Here is an 18,525-nt window from a genome sequence, read left to right as displayed (position 1 = left end):
CTGGGGATGAGAGGAAACGGCGGGAACACATAAGCTAGTTTAAAGGTCCAAGGTGCTACTAGTGCATCCACTAGAGCCGCCTTGGGATCCCTGGATCTGGACCCGTAGCAAGGAACTTTGAAGTTCTGACGAGAGGCCATCAGATCCATGTCTGGAATGCCCCACAGCTGAGTGACTTGGGCAAAGATTTCCGGATGGAGTTCCCACTCCCCCGGATGCAATGTCTGACGACTCAGAAAATCCGCTTCCCAATTTTCCACTCCTGGGATGTGGATAGCAGACAGGTGGCAGGAGTGAGACTCCGCCCATAGAATGATTTTGGTCACTTCTTCCATCGCCAGGGAACTCCTTGTTCCCCCCTGATGGTTGATGTACGCAACAGTTGTCATGTTGTCTGATTGAAACCGTATGAACTTGGCCCTCGCTAGCTGAGGCCAAGCCTTGAGAGCATTGAATATCGCTCTCAGTTCCAGAATATTTATCGGTAGAAGAGATTCTTCCAGAGACCAAAGACCCTGAGCTTTCAGGGATCCCCAGACCGCGCCCCAGCCCATCAGACTGGCGTCGGTCGTGACAATGACCCACTCTGGTCTGCGGAATGTCATCCCTCGTGACAGGTTGTCCAGGGACAGCCACCAACGGAGTGAGTCTCTGGTCCTCTGATTTACTTGTATCTTCGGAGACAAGTCTGTATAGTCCCCATTCCACTGACTGAGCATGCACAGTTGTAATGGTCTTAGATGAATGCGTGCAAAAGGAACTATGTCCATTGCCGCTACCATCAACCCGATCACTTCCATGCACTGAGCTATGGAAGGAAGAGGAACGGAATGGAGTATCCGACAAGAGTCTAGAAGTTTTGTTTTTCTGGCCTCTGTCAGAAAAATCCTCATTTCTAAGGAGTCTATTATTGTTCCCAAGAAGGGAACCCTTGTTGACGGAGATAGAGAACTCTTTTCCACGTTCACTTTCCATCCGTGAGATCTGAGAAAGGCCAGGACAATGTCCGTGTGAGCCTTTGCTTGAGGAAGGGACGACGCTTGAATCAGAATGTCGTCCAAGTAAGGTACTACAGCAATGCCCCTTGGTCTTAGCACAGCTAGAAGGGACCCTAGTACCTTTGTGAAAATCCTTGGAGCAGTGGCTAATCCGAAAGGAAGCGCCACGAACTGGTAATGTTTGTCCAGGAATGCGAACCTCAGGAACCGATGATGTTCCTTGTGGATAGGAATATGTAGATACGCATCCTTTAAATCCACCGTGGTCATGAATTGACCTTCCTGGATGGAAGGAAGAATAGTTCGAATGGTTTCCATCTTGAACGATGGAACCTTGAGAAACTTGTTTAAGATCTTGAGATCTAAGATTGGTCTGAACGTTCCCTCTTTTTTGGGAACTATAAACAGATTGGAGTAGAACCCCATCCCTTGTTCTCTTAATGGAACGGGATGAATCACTCCCATTTTTAACAGGTCTTCTACACAATGTAAGAATGCCTGTCTTTTTATGTGGTCTGAAGACAACTGAGACCTGTGGAACCTCCCCCTTGGGGGAAGTCCCTTGAATTCCAGAAGATAACCTTGGGAGACTATTTCTAGCGCCCAAGGATCCAGAACATCTCTTGCCCAAGCCTGAGCGAAGAGAGAGAGTCTGCCCCCCACCAGATCCGGTCCCGGATCGGGGGCCAACATTTCATGCTGTCTTGGTAGCAGTGGCAGGTTTCTTGGCCTGCTTTCCCTTGTTCCAGCCTTGCATTGGTCTCCAAGCTGGCTTGGCTTGAGAAGTATTACCCTCTTGCTTAGAGGACGTAGTACTTTGGGCTGGTCCATTTCTACGAAAGGGACGAAAATTAGGTTTATTTTTTGCCTTGAAAGGCCGATCCTGAGGAAGGGCGTGGCCCTTACCCCCAGTGATATCCGAGATAATCTCTTTCAAGTCAGGGCCAAACAGCGTTTTCCCCTTGAAAGGAATGTTAAGTAGCTTGTTCTTGGAAGACGCATCAGCCGACCAAGATTTCAACCAAAGCGCTCTGCGCGCCACAATAGCAAACCCAGAATTCTTAGCCGCTAACCTAGCCAATTGCAGAGTGGCGTCTAGGGTGAAAGAATTAGCCAATTTGAGAGCATTGATTCTGTCCATAATCTCCTCATAAGGAGGAGAATCACTGTCGACCGCCTTTATCAGATCATCGAACCAGAAACATGCGGCTGTAGCGACAGGGACAATGCATGAAATTGGTTGTAGAAGGTAACCCTGCTGAACAAACATCTTTTTAAGCAAACCTTCTAATTTTTTATCCATAGGATCTTTGAAAGCACAACTATCCTCTATGGGTATAGTGGTGCGTTTGTTTAAAGTGGAAACCGCTCCCTCGACCTTGGGGACTGTCTGCCATAAGTCCTTTCTGGGGTCGACCATAGGAAACAATTTTTTAAATATGGGGGGAGGGACGAAAGGAATACCGGGCCTTTCCCATTCTTTATTAACAATGTCCGCCACCCGCTTGGGTATAGGAAAAGCTTCTGGGAGCCCCGGCACCTCTAGGAACTTGTCCATTTTACATAGTTTCTCTGGGATGACCAACTTGTCACAATCATCCAGAGTGGATAATACCTCCTTAAGCAGAATGCGGAGATGTTCCAACTTAAATTTAAATGCAATCACATCAGGTTCAGCTTGTTGAGAAATGTTCCCTGAATCAGTAATTTCTCCCTCAGACAAAACCTCCCTGGCCCCATCAGACTGAGTTAGGGGCCCTTCAGAAATATTAATATCAGCGTCGTCATGCTCTTCAGTATCTAAAACAGAGCAGTCGCGCTTACGCTGATAAGTGTTCATTTTGGCTAAAATGTTTTTGACAGAATTATCCATTACAGCCGTTAATTGTTGCATAGTAAGGAGTATTGGCGCGCTAGATGTACTAGGGGCCTCCTGAGTGGGCAAGACTCGTGTAGACGAAGGAGGGAATGATGCAGTACCATGCTTACTCCCCTCACTTGAGGAATCATCTTGGGCATCATTGTCATTGTCACATAAATCACATTTATTTAAATGAATAGGAATTCTGGCTTCCCCACATTCAGAACACAGTCTATCTGGTAGTTCAGACATGTTAAACAGGCATAAACTTGATAACAAGTACAAAAAACGTTTTAAAATAAAACCGTTACTGTCACTTTAAATTTTAAACTGAACACACTTTATTACTGCAAATGCGAAAAAACATGAAGGAATTGTTCAAAATTTACCAAATTTTCACCACAGTGTCTTAAAGCCTTAAAAGTATTGCACACCAAATTTGGAAGCTTTAACCCTTAAAATAACGGAACCGGAGCCGTTTTGAACTCTAACCCCTTTACAGTCCCTGATATCTGCTTTGCTGAGACCCAACCAAGCCCCAAGGGGAATACGATACCAAATGACGCCTTCAGAAAGTCTTTTCTAAGTATCAGAGCTCCCCTCACATGCGATTGCATGCCATGCCTCTCAAAAACAAGTGCGCAACACCAGCGCGAAAATGAGGCTCTGCCTATGCTTTGGGAAAGCCCCTAAAGAATAAGGTGTCTAAAACAGTGCCTGCCGATATTATTATATCAAAATACCCAGATAAAATGATTCCTCAAGGCTAAATATGTGTTAATAATCAATCGATTTAGCCCAAAAAAAGTCTACAGTCTTAATAAGCCCTTTTTGAAGCCCTTATTTACAATCGTAATAAACATGGCTTACCGGATCCCAGAGGGAAAATGACAGCTTCCAGCATTACATCGTCTTGTTAGAATGTGTCATACCTCAAGCAGCAAGAGACTGCTCACTGTTCCCCCAACTGAAGTTAATTGCTCTCAACAGTCCTGTGTGGAACAGCCATGGATTTTAGTGACGGTTGCTAAAATCATTTTCCTCATACAAACAGAAATCTTCATCTCTTTTCTGTTTCTGAGTAAATAGTACATACCAGCACTATTTCAAAATAACAAACTCTTGATTGAATAATAAAAACTACAGTTAAACACTAAAAAACTCTAAGCCATCTCCGTGGAGATGTTGCCTGTACAACGGCAAAGAGAATGACTGGGGTAGGCGGAGCCTAGGAGGGATCATGTGACCAGCTTTGCTGGGCTCTTTGCCATTTCCTGTTGGGGAAGAGAATATCCCACAAGTAAGGATGACGCCGTGGACCGGACACACCTATGTTGGAGAAATAATGATACTACTTACCGAAAGACACCCATCCACATATAGCAGATAGCCAAACCAGTACTGAAAGCTATCAGCAGAGGTAATGGTGTACAAGAAAATTTATGCTTACCTGATAAAATTGTTTCTTTTTAGACACAATGACTCCACGGATCATCATCATTACTTATGGGATATTCACCTCCTGGTCAGCAGGAGGAGGCAAAGAGCACCACAGCAGAGCTGTTAAATAGCTCCTCCCTTCCCTCCCACTCCAGTCATTCGACCGAAGTTAGGAAGAGAAAGGAAAAGCCAAGGTGCAGAGGTGTCTGAAGTTTATAATAATTAACCTGTCTAAAAGAACAGGGCGGGCCGTGGACTCATCGTGTCTAAAAAGAAACAAATTTATCAGGTAAGCATAAATTTTCTTTTCTTTTTAAAGACACGATGAGTCCACCGATCATCATCATTACTTATGGGATACAATACCCAAGCTAGAGGACACAGATGATATGGGAGGGACAAGAGAGGGAACCTAAAACGGAAGACACCACTGCTTGAAGAACCTTTCTCCCAAAAGCGGCCTCAGCCGAGGCAAAAGTGTCAAAATTTATAAAACTTTTGAAAAAAAGTGTGAAGAGAGGACCAAGTTGCAGCCTTGCAAATCTGTTCCACAGCAGCTTTATTTTAGAATGCCTATGAAGAAGCAACAGTCCTCATGGAATGAGCCGTAACACTCTCTGGAGGCTGCTGTCCAGCAGTCTCATATGTAAATCGTAAGATACTCTTAAGCCAAAAAGAGAGAGGAGTAGCCGTAGCCTACTGCCCCTTACATTTTCCTGAGAAAATCACAAACAAAGAAGACTGACTAAAGTCCTTAGTCGCCTGTAGGTAAACAACTTTAAAGCACAGACCACGTCTAAATTGGCAGGTCTTTCTTTCTGAAAAGAAGGATTAAGACACAAAGAAGGAACAACACTCTCCTATTTAATGTTTCGATCAGAAACAACCTTAGGAAGAAATCCTAATTTAGTACATAAAAACTACCTTATCTGAATGGAAAAAAAGGTAAGGAGATTCATACTGCAATGCTGAGAGCCCTGACACTCTACGAGCCGAAGAAATAGCAACAAGAAATAAAACTTTCCAAGATAACAACTTAATATCTAAGGAATGCATAGGCTCAAACGAAACCCCTCGAAGAACTCTGAGAACTAAATTAAGACTCCATGGAGGAGTAACTGGTTTGAACACAGGCCTGATCCTGACCAAGGCCTGACAAAATGATTGTACATCTGGGACATCCGCCAGACGTTTGTGTAACAAAATAGATAAGGCCGAGATTTGACCCTTTAGGGAGCTCGTCGATAAACCTTTCTCCAAAACCTCTTGGAGAAAAGACAAAAAAGTCTATGAATCCTAACTCTACTCCATGAGTAGCTCTTGGATTCACACCAACAGGCCCATTTATCAAGCTCCATACGGAGCTTGAAGGGCCGTGTTTCTGGCGAGTCTTCAGACTCGCCAGAAACACAAGTTATGAAGCAGCGGTCTAAAGACCGCTGCTCCATAACCCTGTCCGCCTGCTCTGAACAGGCGGACAGGAATCGCCGGACATCAACCCGATCGAATACGATCGGGTTGATTGACAGCTCCCTGCTGGCGGCCGATTGGCCGCGAGTCAGCAGGGGGCGGCGTTGCACCAGCAGCTCTTGTGAGCTGCTGGTGCAATGTTAAATGCGGAGAGCGTATTGCTCTCCGCATTTAGCGAGGTCTTGCGGACCTGATCCGCAGTGTCGGATCAGGTCCGCAAGCCCTTTGATAAATGGGCCTGCAAATGTTATGATAAATCCTTCAAGTAACAGGCTTGCAAGCCTGAATCATGGTCTCTATAACCTAGTCAGAAAAAGGGGGCCTTGAAGTAGAAGGTCCTTCCACAACGGAAGTTTCTGAAGTGGAAGATCAGATATGCCCACCAGGACTGCATACCAACGGATGAAGTAGGTAAGCGAGACAGAAATTCCAAGGTACCGCCAGAGCGTCTATCAGTACAGCCTGAGGATTCCGTGACCTCAACCCGTACCTCGGAAACATGGTATTCTGTCAAGAAGCCATGAGATCCAATTGCAACTGACCCCCACTTCAGGAATGTGGGTTACAGACAAATAGCAATTGTGGAACTCCGCCCACTCATCGATCTTGGATACCTCTGTCATGGCCAAGAAAACTCTGAGTTCCTGACGGACGATGTAAGCCATTGAGGATATATTGTCCTACTGTGACCTGCTGACTCAGACCGAAGCTGAGGCCATTCTAGGAGAGGAAAATTGCTCTCAATTCCAGAAAGTTTATGGGTGGAACAGACTCCGGCCGGGTCCATGTTCCCTGCTCTTAGAGAGCCCCAAACTACTCCCCAGCCCAAAAGGCTGGCATCTGTTAACACAGTCACCCATGAAAATCTGTGAAAAACAAGTTCCCTGGAAAAAAGCCCAAAGTAGAGAATCCCTAGTCTCCTGCTCCGCCAGAAACTGCGGAGACAGCTCTGCATAATCTCCGTTCCCCTACCTGCTGTAGACTGGGGTAGAAGCGAGAGAACGGGATGATGTCCATTACCGCTACCATCAGCCCAATTACCTCCCTACACTGAGCCCCTGATGGCCGAGGAGAGGACTGAAGTGCTAGGCAAGAATCGAAAATCCTTGATTTCCTGGCTACTGTCCGACTTCATAGACGAGGAGACTACTATCATTTTGAAATAAGGAAATCTTTTCCAAATTCACCTGCCATCCATGAGACTGCAGGAAAAATAATCACATTTCCTTGCGTGATATTGTTTGATGAAAGGAAGGCGCCCAGAATTTTGTCCAGGGAAGGTGCCACAGCAATGCCCCACAATCGTAGCACCCCCGCAGGGATCCCAGAACCATTGAGAAAATTCTGGGAGCTGTGGCAAGGCCAAAGAACGAGCCACGAACTGGAAAAGTTTGTCTAGAAAGGCAAACTTTAGAAATTTGTAAATTCCCAGTGGATGGAAAAGAATGGAATGGTAGATTCCATCGTAAAGGACGTCACTCTGAGAAAGTTGTTTAGACTCTTGAGATCTAAAATTGTGCTGAAGGTTCCCTCCCACTTGGGAACCCTGAACAGATTGGACTAGAATCCCAGATCTCGTTTCTGCCTTGGACCAGGAACTATCACTCCCAGGTCGGAGAGGCTCTGTAGCCCTTGGATTCACAACAGCGTAAGAACGCCTCTCCGTTTGTCTGGTCTGCAGAGAATCTTGAAGGCAGAAACCAGTCCCTGGGAGGAAAAGTACTGTACTATAGTTTATATCCCTCGGACACAATGACTTCGGCTCAGGGATCTTGCACCTCTCGAACCCAAGCCTGAGCGAAGAAGAAAACCTGCCCTTCCAAGATCCATCCGGATCGGGTGCAGGCCCTTCTTGCTGTCTTTGATTTAACAGCAGACTTCTTGGATTGCTTCCCCTATTCCAAGACTGATTGGGTCCCCCGGAAGGCTTAGACCACTCCTGCATGCAAGAGGGAATGCAAGGATTTCCTTTTAAATCTTGAAAGGAATGAAATTACTCTGACTTCCTTTTGTTCTCAAAAGTCTAGACTTAGATGAGACATCCGCAGACCCAGATATTAATCATAACGCTCTGCGGACAACATGACAAAACCTGAAAAAATAAATACAATAAAAACATTACTGTCTCTTTAAATTTTTAAACGTAACCGTTTTTATTTTGATGTGCAGACATTGTTAAATAGCTACAGCACTAATATAGGACAGAGCTACACCTCAGCTTAATTTGAGGTGCTTACCTGCCCCTTTTGACACCGTAACTCAGCAGTAGAAGTTATTTAATAGACCGCTTCCAATAGAGTCTGTCCGGTCCTAACATGAATGTTAACACTCTGGGGACTTATATTATAACCCTCTCTTATAACAGAAGTGCTGAGACAGTAGAGCGCAACCCCAAATTTGCGCCACACACCTAGCTCCGCCCATCGTGGGCGGCTTAAAAGTAATCTCCCGGTGGGCATCTTTTATGTTAAAGAGAAGCCATGCTGAGACCGTAAAGTGAACCTCAAATTGGTGCTGCATATAGCTCCGCCCATCGTGGGCGTTTTGAAAGCAATCTCCCGGTCGGCATTCTATGCTAAAGTGAAGCCACAGGGATTAGTGAAAAGCCCCACATACTGAAGTGTTGGGACCATGGAGCGCAATTCAAAATGGTGCTAAACATAACTCCACCCATCACGGGAGTTCTGAAAACAATTTCCCGGTCGGCATTTTATTTTAGGATTAAGCCACCAGTAGTAGAAAAAAACCCCTCATGCTAAGATTATCTAAGTGCTGGGCCCGTGGAGTGCAACTAAATTAGTGCTCAACATAACTCCGCCCATCGTGGCCGTTCTGAAAGTAATCTCCCGGTCGGTATTTTCTTTTAAAATTTAAGTCACTGGTGGAAGTAGTAAAAAGCTCCTAAGTGCTGGGACCATGTAGCGCATATTAAAAACAAATCTCCCGGTCGGCATTTAATTTTAAAGTTAAGCCACCGGGAGTAATGAAAAGTCACTTCATACTGAGCCTATTTCTTCCTCTCAGACCCTGTGACATTGTAACACACTCCTAATCTTTATCAGACCCAGTGCCTAAAAAGTGCTGTCGTTAAGCCCCCTCCTTTTAGCTATAGGAGGCTATTGTCCCAATAATAATGTGCTCCACTTCCTCTGAGTTTCCTCTTTTCCCAGAATAAAAGTCAGCATTTACCTTGAAAATCTGCCCGACAGCAGTGCAGCTCAGCGAGGTCCTCTCCCTCACATAGCACTGTGGAAAAATGATAAAGCCTGAGTAATCTTGCTTAGGCTATCAGGGTTAGGGCAGCATAAATGTATGGGAGGCGCAGTGAGAATTATGTCCCACAAGTTCCCATTGCTCTAAAGCCACCAAAAGCTCTACTGAAGAGACTGATATGGACTACGGCTACACCCTAGAACAAAGCAGCACTCTCTGGCACTACTTTAAAAATAATAAACTCTTGATTGAAGAATCTATACTAACACCTCAGTTTACCTCTTCCTATCACTAATGTAGGCAAAGAGAATGACTGGGGTGGGAGGGAAGGGAGGAGCTATTTAATAGCTCTGCTGTGGTGCTCTTTTCCTCCTCCTGCTGACCAGGAGGTGAATATCCCATAAGTAATGATGTTGATGCGTGGACTCATTGTGTCTTTCAAAAGAAAAGAGTATATCGTCGATCTGAAAAGGAAGGTAGGAGATGAATCCCTACGACCGATAACAGAGAACCCTTGAAAAGATTTCCCGCGAGGAAAACCATAAAATCAAACAGGCGGGAGAACAAAGCACAATTGGTGATAAAAGTAAATAGGAAAGGACTTCCAGTAGGCGGCTCACCAAGATGGCCACAGCTTCACATAGCTCCAAGATTGAAACTTGCTTATGAACGCAGAGTGGCAAAATCTACAGCCATCCATACCTCCCTTGGCAATCAATGTGCCCGGGAAAACTACAGGATTAGGGCATCACAACTCCTGGCCTCCGAGAAGGCATTACAAAGTTAAATTTCACCTTTAAGCCTGCAGACGTGCCCACTCCGATTAATAAGATGGCGCAAATCATTAAAGCCCTAGTTGACATCTTTGCACCACAAATGGATTCTCTATCGATAGCTATGGGGGAACTTCTTTGTGAAATGAAAGAGCTTGGTGCACCTGAACACGTCAAAGCAACAACTACTATTTGTCTAACTGAACCGCAGCAGATCACACTTGCTGATCGGAAAGCAGACACCTTGGAAACAGGCACTATAATACGGTCGAAGAACCACACTCCCCTAACCTTTTACTCCAGAGGAAGTACCTGTTTATGCTGGAACCGAAGATAACAAACAACGTGTCTGTCTTGCAGACACTGACCTGCCCAAAATCTATTCCTACAGAAAAGCATCAGATCACAGGTTTCTTGGCATCCAGAGGTGATGCGGACGCTGAAGGCTTTACAGTCGGGGTCGCGAGTCCTCCCCGGGATTGCTCCCATGCCGTCCACTTGTTATTAAGCTCAGTCGGCACAGCCGAACAATGTCTTGGCCAGGGGGAGCAGAAAGTCATGGTGCTGTTGTACGCTAGTTTCTTACAGAACATGGTGGACTCAAATCTCATTTGGCCGGCTTCTAAGGACCATTTGGCTACGGGTGTCAGCTGATTTACACTCCCTTTCTCCAGCAGCGTGGATCTCTAGCTACAACTGAAAGAATCCACTTAGGTATCTCTCCCCAGTATATCACTAATCATAATAGCGGTTAGGGGTACAGCTAAGTTAATAAATTAGTACTTTTTATGGAGCCTGCAAGGGTTTAATTACCTCTGTATCTTTATGCACCTAAGACTACAGTGATGACAGCTCAAAATACATCATCTTGATAACGCTTGTGATGTTTTCATTACCACGCTCCTTAACACCGTACTGGATAAAATGCATTGTTGTGCTGTACAAGTCGCTAATCTTCACATAGACTTTAAACTGAATCTATGTTCGAAATATCTGTGCTGGATGGCTTGTATTGTCATTTTCTCCTGGTTTGTTCGATATTGTTATTCTTTTGAGTTAAGAACGGTACATGTTGATATTTAGACTTAAATGCCCAGCAGAATATTTTAAGTATATTGATGCATAACCCTGAAATCTAATATCGCTGGTTAACAATGTTAGTTGTAAAACTTATTGCCATGTCAGACAGAGAAGGTCTAGATATTTGGGGAACCGTACTAAATGTTTGTAATGCTTTTGGGGTTTGTCTGCAATATTTGCACCGGCAGTTTATTGTAAGGTCATCACACCAAATTTATACCTCCATAATAATCTACCCAAGGACCTACATGTCCTCTCATCAAGGCGAGTTTCCCTTTTACTTTCTGTCAAATATTATAACTAGCGTTCCCTGTTCATTACTTTTATTGCTTTTTCATCACACCCAATAATGGTCTATTTAGTTGCAAGCCGTCTACTCTCTCTGTGTTAGGGGTAAAATGCATCTCATTGTGGTAAAGGGTGATAATTTTAGCCCTGTTGGCTAATTATTTTATTTTGTTTTGCTAGTATTTTAAATTTTATTTAACTAGCGCTCGCCACCCTGAAAAATAGTAACTCCTCCAACCGGTTCAATTCCCTCAAATTAATGGATTCCCAATTTTATTGTAAACTAGATCATCTAATTATATGCTTATCTTTGTACATATTTGGCCGAATGTCACTTAATCTGGCAAGAGCACCTGCTTATTTGGGTTTGGTTTGTTTATTGCAGCGCAATATCGATGCCCCATAATATTTAATGCTGCTAGTTATCACTCTCTCTATTTTATTTTTTGCCAACCATAATTCATATTAATTTCAGTATTGGCTATCATCACACGCAGCTCTTCCTTTCCTGTAAGCAGCCTGAATATAGTCATCTTGCAGCTGCCCCTAGATTGATACTGGCATACTACTTCCAGGCTCCAGGCTAGGAGTCAACTACATAAATATCTGCTAATCCTACATATCACCAGTAAACCGGTCTTTCAAATCTGCGTACCCTGAAATCTGGTAACATATAGTCTTGGTCAAGGGCACAGCATAAATCAGCACCATTACCACAAAAGTGCCAATTCCATATATGAGACTCATATTGCTACCGGGCTATAGGATTGAGATACAATAACTATTCCCCATATTGTTTAAATTTACCTAATGTACTCATTATAGATTGGATCTTACAAGCATGGTCAGAACCTCTTTATGTGGGAACAAGCCTAATATTAGGGGAAAATTCATGCAGAAATGCCCACAAGGATGGTTAGGATATCCTCACAACTTTGCTTTTGCTCTTGTGATCTGCGTACAACACACCTGGGTTATGGAGCATTAGGGGGGAATTGATCGAGTGTACTAGTTTTAGTTTTATTTTGTTTGTGCTTATAGATGTTTAGTTGTGTTAGGTTAGGGTTATAAAATAATAAAACCCCAGCAGTGAGGTACATTTGCGTATATACTAGATTGCTCTCTCATTTGTAGAAGATTCCTGCAGCCTTTATTGTAACTGTGAACATCGAGTTCTTTTTTTTTTTGTTTCTTAATGTATTTGATATATATGCACTTGGCAGTCACATTATATTATACTGTTTCATCTACTTTGTAATCTCTTATTACACCCTGCGTGGTGTTTCACAGATATACAGTTTATTATTGTACCTCGTGCTGGTTATAAATAAAATTTTAAAAAATCAAACAGGCGATACTCTCTTCACATCCCTCTGACAAACACTTTACTCTGAGAGGAATTGGGCTTCAGAATGCTTAGAAGCGCTTATCACAGAAGAAATCATAAAAATCAAGCATAAACTTACTTCACCACCTCCATAGGAGGCAAAGTTTGTAAAAACTGAATTGTGGGTGTGGTGAGGGGTGTATTTATAGGTATTTTGAGGTTTGGGAAACTTTGCCCCTCCTGGTAGGATTGTATATCCCATACGTCACTAGCTCATGGACTCTTGCCAATTACATGAAATAAAATAGCCATTTAAAAGTATGTGAGGGACCTTGCAGTACTGACGAGACATATTAGTTCATCAGACCCTAAGTGTGACCGAAGAAAAAGACAGAGGGAGGAAGTGCGAGTGAGAAGGGAGAGCGATGAAGGAAGTGGGAATGAAAGAAGAGAAAGAGGGAGAGAGACACACACAAACAGAAAGAGAGCATAGCAGTAAACCATTAATAAGAAATAAGGTAGAATGGAATAGATTGACCAAGAGGAGCCACAAAATAAGGTGAAAGAGTGTCTATCACAGATGCACACAGTTCTATCAGCTACCTGTGCCGTTGCACTGACTGATTCGTCCTCCTCCTCCAGGTCATCCATGGTGACCGCTTGCAGCTCTGAGGGGTCGATAATGATGTTGGCCTTGGACGCCAGATCATCTGCCAGAGAAGAGGACGACACTGGTGAGAGAGTAGTCATCACCTACTTTCCCTACATTAAACATTCACAAAAAGGAAGTAGTTTTTTCTCTACCAAAAGTCAAAATCCTTACCTTTTAAGGTCTTCCTTAGATGGGAAAGTAAACCCCCTAGTCTCTGCAAATCAAAATAATCTACCTTCCCGTTGTAGAAAAGCTGGGGGGGCACATACGCATCTAAAAAAAAAAAAAAAAGACAAATGTGGAAAATGGCTGAATGAACATGGATGTAAGCTGCAAGCATCTAAAAAAAAAATCCTTGTGTGCAGCACCAAACAAGAGTGACTATTGTTGTCAAGTTTGTGAGTTCAATTAACACTGAATATATTTTAAATTTGTAGGTGTTAATTAGGGATGTGCATTCGGCAGTTTCGTTAGCTGATGAATGAGGAAGGAGGAGTCCGTTTCGGGCATTCAGTTCTTTCCTGAGACGGATTTCTACTTGTGAAAGTTCAACACACTAAGATCTGTGCAAATCCAGATCTTAGTGTGTTGCACTTTCACAAGAAGAAATCCAGCTCCGGAAATAGCCGAATGCCCTGAGCGATCACCTTCTTCCGCATTTGGCAGCTAACAAAACTGCTGAATGCACATTGTTTAGTTGTAATAATCACTTATATGAACTTATACAAAACCTACTAAAAACATAATTTATGCTTACCTGATAAATTTATTTCTCTTGTGATGTATCGAGTCCACGGATTCATCCATACTTGTGGGATATTCTCCTTCCCTACAGGAAGTGGCAAAGAGAGCACCCACAGCAGAGCTGTCTATATAACTCCTCCCTTAGCTCCACCCCCCAGTCATTCGACCGAAGGCTAGGAAGAAAAATGAGAAACTATAGGGTGCAGTGGTGACTGAAGTTTTTTAAATAAAAATATATTGCCTGTCTTAATAAAAAGGGCAGGCCGTGGACTCGATACATCACAAGAGAAATAAATTTATCAGGTAAGCATAAATTATGTTTTCTCTTGTAAGATGTATCGAGTCCACGGATTCATCCATACTTGTGGGATACCAATACCAAAGCTTTAGGACACGGATGAAGGGAGGGACAAGACAGGGACCTTAAACGGAAGGCACCACTGCTTGTAGAACCTTTCTCCCAAAAATAGCCTCCGAAGAAGCAAAAGTATCGAATTTGTAAAATTTGGAAAAAGTATGAAGCGAAGACCAAGTCGCCGCCTTACAAATCTGTTCAACAGAAGCCTCATTTTTAAAAGCCCATGTGGAAGCCACTGCTCTAGTAGAATGAGCAGTAATTATTTCAGGAGGCTGCTGGCCAGCAGTCTCATAAGCCAAACGGATGATGCTTTTCAGCCAAAAGGAAAGAGGTAGCCGTAGCCTTTTGACCTCTCCGTTTACCAGAATAAACAACAAACAATGAAGATGTTTGACGGAAATCTTTAGTGGCTTGTAAGTAGAACTTTAAAGCACGAACCACATCAAGATTGTTACCACACTCACTTTACCCTTCCTAGTACTTAGAGTAGGCAAAGAGAATGACTGGGGGGTGGAGCTATATAGACAGCTCTGTTGTGGGTGCTCTCTTTGCCACTTCCTGTAGGGAAGGAGAATATCCCACAAGTATGGATGAATCCGTGGACTCGATACATCTTACAAGAGAAAACAACACAACTCATCTGAAGTTACAGGTAAGAAACGTGATTTGTCACAACAAACTGAGAAGGTGATCATTATGAATCATAAAGAAAATCCATTCTTTAGCTTGAATTATGTAAAGGAGTCATCAAAGCAGGGAAAACATGGTTTACTTTACTATCATAGAGAGTGGAGCTGGTTTATGCTGTCAAGTGATAAAGTAACTACCTTGGCTGCCCATCCACTTGGGTTTCATGTAGTAATAGTGTTTGGTTGCAATAAGCAGTCTTAGTAAAACTGCTCACTTTTATGTTTTCTACTACTGATAAAAAAACAGAAGTCATGTGAGATATTATGTATCAAGGGAAATGGTCAAAGCTGCCATTTTGAGAGGTATGTATGAGCACAATGGCTCTCCTGCTGCTGACCTAGCTCTTTGTGTGCCTACTATATGTCCGTATAACATCATTAGACCTTCTTACCTTCGCTGTAGAGTGCAGGGGGGTTCCTGGTCTTGTACTCATCCCAGCAGCTTCGGATGGCAGTGATGAGTCGGTGGAGGAAGCAGACCATATACTCAGGAGGGCACAGAACAGTGGGATTCTAAAGAGGAGGGTACAATAAAAAAAGGGAGCTGACAGAACAACGCTACCAAAAATAACATGCATTTTTTTAACTTAGTGTATATTTATATATAATGTTTAGAACTATATAAGTATATAATGGTGAAGGGCCTGCGCAAACAGTTTTCAGCAATGCACTGATAAAGTTTTAACCATCGAAATTTGCTACCACATTACTGCGCCTGCGCTCATGTACTACTTCACCCCATTCATGCGTAATGCGGGAGTAATTTTTCTTAACCATCAACAAAAATTGCTACCCAACAATGTGCGCATGCTTGTAATTAAATAATCCCATTCCACACATTCTTTTGAAACATGTGAATTGTGCGCATCAAGATAGTAAATCTCAAATTTCTACAGAACACCGACTACGCACATATGTAGCTCCTGATAAGCTAACTGCTCTTTGTCCAGCAATGGAGTAAAGCTCATTGTTTTAAAAAAACACAAGAGCATGTACTTGTGCAAAAGTAAAAAAAATTGTGTTTCATTAAACATTATCTAAAAATACATGGGCAGTTCTGAAAAGATATGGATTCTATTAGGCATGGGCATTCGTTTTCTAAACGACTAACGAATATGGCTGTAGGCAGCGCCATTAGGTTTGTTTTGGCACTGGACATATCAGTGTGAAAGTGTAACACACAGAGATCTGTGCAAATCCCGATCTTTAAGTGTTGCTCTTTCACACTGATATATCCAGTGAGAAAACAAACAAAATGGTGCTCCCTGCAGCCACATTTGTCATTCATTAATCAAACGAATGCCAAATCCTGACATTTCATTCACACCTAGATTTTATGTACTATGGATTCTCACCCCTCTGTTACTGGCGTTTTCCTGCAAGAACTTCCTGAACTTGTTGAGAAAAATATATCGGGATGCTTCCCCCTGCAGGTGAAAAAAATACACGTTTGGATTAACCAGAATGGAAATCTTTAACATTAAAAAATAAGACTAATCAATTATTTATATTATTTTTTTTAAAACTAAATCAAATAAATTTGCAGCACGTTTTCCATACATACAAATTTAGACATTGCATAGAAGAGAAATCAAGAATTATTGCATAGCAAAAGGGAGTTTAAGTATTAAATACTAAATCCAGTGCCATTCCTCTTTATCTAGCAAATTACAAAAATATCTAGTATGTTTAAAACAAACACAAAAGAATTCGCTTTGCACTTGGTGGTCAGTAGTCTATATAATTCTTTTCTTAAAGGGACACTAAAAATAAACAAGATTCAGATAGAACATGCAATTTTACTTCCAAATTGTGCACAGTCATTTTATATGCATACTTTCTGAGGTACCAGATACTACTGAGAATGTGCAAGAGATCAGTGTAAATGTATATATGAGTCTGTGATTGGCTTATGGCTGTCACATGATACAGAGGGCCAGCAAATTGAAATTCAGAGTAAGTGCTATTGCATTGATATTATGCACTCAATTATGCAATTATACTGTATTTAGTGCTCCTTTCAGTAGGCTCAGTCTACTCTGCATGATAGATTATATAGCATTTTTATAATACAGGTTGAGTCAAATGTGAGCACCCAAATACCTATTTCCCCATTTGAAGTTGAATTCAAGATGGCGGCTATTAAAGGTCCATAATAAAATGCCTCTTGCTCCTTAATTATATTATCCCTTAAAACATAATACATAACATAATACACTTTAAACACCCTTTTTCAAAAACAAAATTATATTATGTAATAAAAACTAAACGGAAGATATAAAAAAATAGTCCATTAACACCCGTGAATTGGGCATTTTTTTTAATTTATTTTTTTACTGTTTGATCCCAGTCCAATCAGCACTGACTTGGGAGCGCACTCTCACTCTTGCAATCTTGACTGAGGCGCTAGCAGAGAAACTGGTATCCCCTAGCAATAGGAATACAAGTCCTGCTAGTGTGTCAATCATGTCAAGAGATGCGCTTTACAGCATCGCGTATTCTTCTCTGATCAATTACACAATATTTATTGGAAGTGAGCTGTGTAAAATATATAAAAAAATGTTTTTATTGGAATGCATGCATTTTTTTCTCACTCCTCCTTGTAATGTAAGACTGTTTTAATGCAATTCCTACACACTTTTTTAGGCACAGGTTAAACCGCTGATAATCTTTCACTGACTAAAGCTCATTTTTTACAAGGTGCTATTTGCTCTGTGAGGAAGCTTTCCTGGTTGCTATAGCAACCGCTGTGCTGTGCACTCGCATAGAGGGCTGGCTCAGTGTTTGAGTGACAGCTAGCCCTAACTCTGCAACCTGCGGGACTTCTGACAGAGGTGATAGAGCAACAGATCACTGATGTGCGCACGTTGAAAAATACAGGTCAGTTGTGGGCAGTGGAATTCACATATTTTTACAATTAAAATATCTCAAACTATGCTAATCTCCTGTCCTACTCTCAAAACTTGTCTATCCAGATTTCAGACTTAGAATTAAAATTGGCTGATAAGGAAAACAGGTCTAGACGCAATAATTTAAGATTCAGAGGAATACCAGAAGAAGTTGGATCAGCTGAACTGGAGCAGTACATCCTGGACCCCCTGATACCTACGCTGGACCCCCCTGGTCTCATCTTAGACAGAGTCCATAGAGTCCCCAGACCACGAAATGTCTCTCAGGATAAACCAAGAGACGTGCTGACCAGAGTGCATTTCTTCACCCATAAAGAAAGAATTCTTCGTGAGATGGCCAACCGCCCAACCCTACCATCAAAATTTCATCAAGTGTTGATATTCCCAGATGTCTCAACATATACCCTCCAAAAAAGAAGGACATTTACATCTATCACCCAGACCTTATGGAAAGGTAACATTCAGTACCGTTGGGGTTACCCCACTAAACTCATAGTTTCTAAGGATGGTTCCACTCATACCATAATGACTCCAAAGGAACGCCTGGATCTTCTTAAAAATTGGGACTTGTCATTATCTCCGGATCAAGAATCAAGAGAAACTCCTGTATCCGCACTTCACCCACAGGCACCCGAGTGGTGCCCTCTACCGCAGAGATCAGCTACATAATGTCTTAAGTATAATTTATAGTATTTAATTGTATTCTACTACATAGTTTACCGG

The 18,525-nt window shown here is 42.5% G+C and overlaps 1 protein-coding gene across 1 annotated transcript in view; it reads right to left on the bottom strand.

The window, feature by feature from the left end:
• The window catches only part of LOC128644429 (E3 ubiquitin-protein ligase RNF123-like), a 56,804-nt gene that overhangs the window by 16,730 nt on the left and 21,549 nt on the right, over positions 1-18,525 (bottom strand). Inside the window, exons 8-11 of the mRNA XM_053697053.1 lie at positions 16,249-16,320; positions 15,286-15,406; positions 13,274-13,375; positions 13,054-13,160 (exon numbers count right to left, since the gene is read on the bottom strand). Coding sequence (XP_053553028.1) covers positions 13,054-13,160; positions 13,274-13,375; positions 15,286-15,406; positions 16,249-16,320 — 402 coding nt within the window. The remainder of the gene's footprint in view (positions 1-13,053; positions 13,161-13,273; positions 13,376-15,285; positions 15,407-16,248; positions 16,321-18,525) is intronic.

Source organism: Bombina bombina, unplaced genomic scaffold, assembly GCF_027579735.1.
Source record: "Bombina bombina isolate aBomBom1 unplaced genomic scaffold, aBomBom1.pri scaffold_688, whole genome shotgun sequence".
Lineage (NCBI taxonomy): Eukaryota > Metazoa > Chordata > Amphibia > Anura > Bombinatoridae > Bombina > Bombina bombina.
Note: the sequence above shows the minus strand (reverse complement) of the source record. Positions and strands in the feature narration are given on the sequence as shown.